This window comes from Chiloscyllium plagiosum, unplaced genomic scaffold (genome assembly GCF_037043375.1).
Source record: "Chiloscyllium plagiosum isolate Xiang-an unplaced genomic scaffold, Cpla_swu_hap1 HiC_scaffold_29, whole genome shotgun sequence".
Taxonomy (NCBI): domain Eukaryota; kingdom Metazoa; phylum Chordata; class Chondrichthyes; order Orectolobiformes; family Hemiscylliidae; genus Chiloscyllium; species Chiloscyllium plagiosum.
The window spans coordinates 41,622,713-41,628,712 of NW_028270167.1; the positions used below are offsets into that span (position 1 = coordinate 41,622,713).

Consider the following 6,000-nt stretch of genomic DNA (forward strand, 5'->3'; position numbering starts at 1 on the left):
CACTGGGATACAGCTCCCACACACACAGTTTCTCACTGGGGTATGGGTCCCATAAACACTGTCTAATTTGGAGTACAGTTCCACACACTCACTGACTCTCACTGGGGTACTTGTCGGACACACATCAAGCCTCACTGGGGTACAGTTCCACACACATACCAACTCTCAGTTGGTTAGATCCATTAGACCCACCCCTCCTATTACCTGCACCATACACTTTCTAGCAGAAGTCAGTAGATGGAGAACATGCCGTCACTGATTTCACACTCTTTATGCAATGTAAACTGAGACCAATTTTACAACTTCTTGCACCCAGCTGAAGCCTGACTCTCTGATCTCATATCAAACCTGTGTCTTTTATAGCTGGTTCATGTTGCTCTGAATTAGTTGTCATCTGAGATGAACATTTCAAAGCTGAGTATTAGTTTTATAATTGTAACTTCCCCTAAAATTGAACAACTAAATAAATACCAAAACAGGCTGAGTATTTGAGCTTTGTAACTGAATGGACGAAGTACATTTGCAATCGATTCAATGTCACTCCCTGTCCAACTCAATGACTCCCTCCCTTGGTGGAGAGAATGTTACACACCTGCTAGAATTCATCACTGGGAAGCAAGATGAAAATCCTGGACATTGCTGTCCCCATGATTTTACTAGATACCTATTATCATAACATGCTTACTTCTATTCAAAAATTGAAGAGCTACAGTTACTGGGAATCTGAAACAATTGCTGGAAAATAACACAGCAATTCTGGAAGCTCAGTCAACATTTTGGATCCAGTGAGCCTTCTTCAGAACTTATTTATTTCTTCTTTGTTCAATTCCTCCCATAATAATTATGTGCTGTATCACTATATCAACGTTTTGTGACTCAGGCACCAGAATATCTAGATCTCTTTGCACCTTACAATTCTCCACTTAATTATTAAACTTTTTTTTTTGTTCTTCTTCCTGCCAATGTGAACAACTTTACATTTTCCCACATTATAATTGATGTGGTAAATTTTTGCCCACTCACTTGGAATATGTACATTGGTCTGCACCCTTGATATTTCATCTTCACAACTCTCTTTATGTCATCTGCAAATTTAGTCACAACATCATTGACATAGATTGTAAAAACTTTAGAGATCCACACAGATTCCTCTGGGACGCCACTGCAATACCGACAATCTGAAAAAGACTCATCTATACAAATTCTGGTTTGTTTTACCAGCCTGCCTTTCTCTGTCCTTGCTAATATGTTACTTCAAATGCCATAAGCTCTTATTTTGCACAATAACCTTTCACATGAAAACTTGTCAAATATCGCTGGAAATCCAGGTACAATACATCAGTGGGCTCCCATTTATCCATATCTCATTCAAATAATTTCAACAAATTAATGAACAGATTTCTTTTCACAAAACATTTGTGACTCTTCTCAATTACTTTGAATGTTTACCAAGTGCACAAATATAACATGCATAATGATTGACTATAACACCTTTCCTGCAACTGATATCAAGTTAACTGACATCATAATACGTTAGTTATAATGTCCTATATTTTGCCTCTCTCCCATCTTGCCTAGAGGGGTATATTCACTACTTTTCAGTCCTTCCAATCTAACAAATTTTGGAAAATTAATACCAGTACATTTACTACCTCATTAGCCACCTCTCTAAAGACTTCCATCAGAGTCTGTAGACTTATCAATGCACAATTCCATCCCTAGTAATTGTAATGTCACCAAGTTCTTATCCTCTTTCAAAGTCCTGGTTAACAGGGGTTAATTTTTGTATCCTGTATAGTAAAGATGCAAGTAAATTCTTTATTAATTAGATCTGTCATTTTATTATTATAATCTGTTAACTGCCTATTGATTAGATTAGATTAGATTCCCTACAGTGTGGAAACAGGCCCTTCAGCCCAACAAGCCCACACCGACTATCCGAAGACTAACCCACCCAGTCCCATTTCCCTCTGACTAATGTACCTAACAGTATGGGCAATTTATCATGGACAATTCACCTCACCTTCTTACCATCTTGGAGGACAATTTTTTTCTGGGCTCTCATATAAAACAGGAGAGGTGTACTCTCATACATGTGTATTGGTGAAGAATGTTCTTGCATATTCAGTTTTTCCTGTGTACTCTTGGGCAATCTCATCAAGCACTTCCTGTTTGTTGCTAAATAAGACATTTTTGTGTCCATTATGTAATGCTGAAAGAGTTGGACTTAGCATCAACATCCTCAACAGACTTGGGTAGTGTTTCCATCGAGGAGAAAGTGAGGTCTGCAGATGCTGGAGATCAGAGCTGAAAATGTGTTGCTGGAACAGCGCAGCAGGTCAGGCAGCATCCAAGGAAAGGAGAATCGACGTTTCGGGCATAAGCCCTTCTTCAGGAAGTGTTTCCATCATCAATACTGCTGGTCAAACAAACCTGCTTTGCCATGAGATTAGGTGAAGATGATCAGAGGTAGCTTAATGGACTGCATCAAGAACTGAAGTGTCAGGCACCATAGAATTTTCTTCCTGAAAGGGCGGGAGCCATCCCCTTCCTAGAGTGTTGGCCATGGTAGTTCACTTGCTAGGGTCATGGTCTCAGCAGTGGCAGCAGTGTGGCCAGGGTCGGGCATCATCTGTTTCAGTGTGGTGAGCCCTATGTTGGGTTTGAGCCCAGCGGTTTCAGTGGCGTCTACATTACCAAGGTCGACGCAGTGCTGACTCTTGGCAGCTAATTGAAGCAAGATGGCGCCAAAGAATGAGGATGTGGTTCCAGCAGTGGCAGGTCAACTCTAAGCTCCTGATGGTTGGAGGTGGCAGTGTTCCAGCTGCGGCAACGTATGGGGTCTCAGGGCACCTGAGTATTCACAGACCGAGGGATGGACTTTGTGGCTTTGTTTTTCTGGCGGTGAAGACTCATGACAGAGGCAGGGAGTGATCTGAACATGGTCCTTTTCTTTTGGCTCTTTCTTTTATTTCTGCTTCTGTTTATAAGCCTGTCTTTTGTATGGTAAGATGGTGCCAGAGAACGGTGACTTTATACACTTTTCACTACATTTCTGTACTCGGATACACGTGACAATAAAATCTAAACCTAAATCTAATTTGCCAGTTGATATTTTCTCTAATTGATCAATGTTATTGCCATTACCCTAACTGGACTATTAAAAAGAAATGTTCATGACAAATATTAACGTCAAGTCTGCAGCTGGAGGCAGACATCAGATATTTTAAATGGAAAGTTTTTAAAGGTGGCAAGGACATTGACCGAAACTTACAATGGTTCCCTCAATTTGTATTACCATGTACTTCACATTCCACTCCACTGAGATGGAGATGCAATGTGAAAGAAGAACCAAAAAAAACCCACTCCCCATTCCCTCCAGAAATGTGTGAACAGTTTCCTTCCCTAACTAAAACTGAGATGTTCACAGAATCCAGCTATGGAAGAATGCACTATTAGTTGCTTAGGCAAAAGTGTTTAGTTTTCTTTAGATGACTGGACTCATTTGAGCTAATCTTCTGGAATATTCAATGGATTTTTGAATTTCAGTTAGTAATAGATCATTTGACTGAAGTACTATGTCCAAGAGCAGCAAGACCTGGGCAAAATTCAGGACTGATAAGTGATAAGAAGTATTCACACACATAAGTGTGAGGGAATGACCATCTCCAAGAAAAGAGAATCTAAAGATGCACCTCTTAACATTCGACAGCATTACTATCACTGAATCCACAACTACTGTTGACCAGGAAGTCATTGAATTCAACTGATTATGCACATACTGTGGCTACAAGAGCAGTTCAGAGACTGGGATTTCTGCATTGAGTAACTTCTTGCTCCTGACTCCTTAAAGACTACCCACTATCACAAGGTAAAAGTCAGGAGTGTGATGGAATATGTGCCACTTGCTATAACAACACTCAAGATGTTCAACATTTCAGGATTAAGGAGGCTTGCTTGACTAGCACTGCATTAAATATTCACTCACTCCAGCTTTGACACATACTGCACCAACGTGTACAATCTCCAATCAGCATTGTAATAACTTATCAAGGCTGCACAGTTTCTTCAAAAGCCATGACATTTACTAACAGAAGGCCAAGGGCAACTGAATGCATGTGAACACTACCAGCAGCTAGCTCCCCTCTTAGCTGCACGCTTCCCTGATTTGAAACTATATATCACTATTTCTTCAGGATCAGAGGGTCAAAATCTAAAACTATTTTTCTGAAAGCACTGTAGGCCTAGCTACAGTAAATAGACTGCAAAGGTTCATGAAAGCAGCTCAAGGAAAGGGTTCTGAGAAACTCTGATTTCTCTCCACAGATGTTGCCAAACTCTGATGAGCTTTTCCAGCAACTTCTGGTTCTATTTCAGTTTCACAAGTGTTTCCGGAATAAGGGGAAGACATCAGCTATGCATTTGGTTCACATGTGTATGTTGCAGACGTCAGGATGAATTGTTACCTTGTTAATGTTGTAATATTTACTCCAAATGAGTTTTAACACAATAAAGGTAATTCTTATTTGTTTATCTCATGAAATCCTGCCTTATTCTTTGTTATCTGTACATGAAACGGTCGGTATGCACTTAATCGGCAAATCCATCCTTTTCAGATTCTAAAACTCTGCTACAATCAAACAATGAGTGGAGGAAGGGGAAAGTCATTACACCCCTCCTTGGCTGGTCATAACAAGATGTGAAATAATGTCCACAATTTCACCATCGGTGAGTGTGAGAAGAACAAGACCATCATTGGTCTGAGAAACTCTGATTTCTCTCCACAGATGTTGCCAAACTCTAATGAGCTCTTCCAGCAACCAGTTCTATTTCAGTTTCACAAGTGTTTCCGGAATAAGGGGAAGACATCAGCTACACATTTGGTTCACATGTGTATGTTGCAGACGTCAGGATGGTCATAGAATCATAGAGACTTACAACACAGAAGCAGACTCTGGCCCAACTTGTCCATGCCAATCAGTTTTCCTAAATTGAACTAGTCCCATTTGCTTGAATTTTGCCCATATCCCTCTAAACTTCTTCTATCCCTCTACCTGTACAAATGTCTTTTAAATGTTATAATTTTACTCATTTCTACCACTTTCTCTGGCAGCTGGTTCCATAAACACACCACCCTTCGTGTGAAGAGATTGCCCTCTAGGTCCCTTTTAAATCTTTCCCCTCTCACCTCAAACCTATGCTTCCTAGTTTTGGACTCCTTACCTTGGAGAAAAAGCCTTGGCTATTCATCTTAACTGCGACCCTGTGGGGATATAAGAAAATAGCGTGATTGACCCAATGTCGTATAACAGTTAAAAATATAAGAAACCAGCTTATCTGATTGAGTTTATATCAAAAATAGTTAAATTTGTTTCTGCTGTTAATAAGGTTGTATGACAAACAGAGTGTCAAACAGCTTGCCTAAACACATACAGGTCATTCTGCGATAACACGTGTTTCATCTGCGAATTGGTTATAATGATGAATTGTGGACATTATTTGGATAATGCAAACTTTCTACTGAATGGTATGGGATTTTCTAATAGTGATCTTTTGAAGAGTGATTTTCCATAGTGTGAGGTTACAGAGGAATACAACTGTCATGTTATAGCATATCTATACATTGGTTAGGTTCAGTTTGTAGTAGCCAATGTCACAAGGATTCAAGTCAAGTGTTATAGCAGATGGAATGTTATATTGTAATTGGCTTATTGTGTTATTAACTCTGTCACTGCTTCTTAATAAAATTTCTCGAATTTTTGCCACAATGACTGGTTATTTTAAGAAGACAAAGAGAGTATCCAACAGCTTGGCATAGTCGGCCGGATTTGTAAGATTGGAGAGACCCCAAAAACATCCCAAATAACCATTGGCACCCCAAGGTAAGCACACCTCTTTTAATAAAAGTCCATGTCCAAGGATTTTCAGGGACAGTCCAACATGATTATCGCCAATAGGAAACGCAAGCCCACAGCAAAACCAAGATGTCTGGACGGGCAT

At 39.9% G+C, this 6,000-nt stretch overlaps 1 protein-coding gene across 1 annotated transcript in view; it reads left to right on the forward strand.

The window, feature by feature from the left end:
- The window catches only part of barx2 (BARX homeobox 2), a 167,237-nt gene extending 162,697 nt beyond the window's left edge, over positions 1-4,540 (forward strand). Inside the window, exon 4 of the mRNA XM_087976525.1 lies at positions 4,327-4,540. Coding sequence (XP_087832651.1) covers positions 4,327-4,458 — 132 coding nt within the window. The 3' untranslated portion in view covers positions 4,459-4,540. The remainder of the gene's footprint in view (positions 1-4,326) is intronic.
- Positions 4,541-6,000: the final 1,460 nt, after the last annotated feature.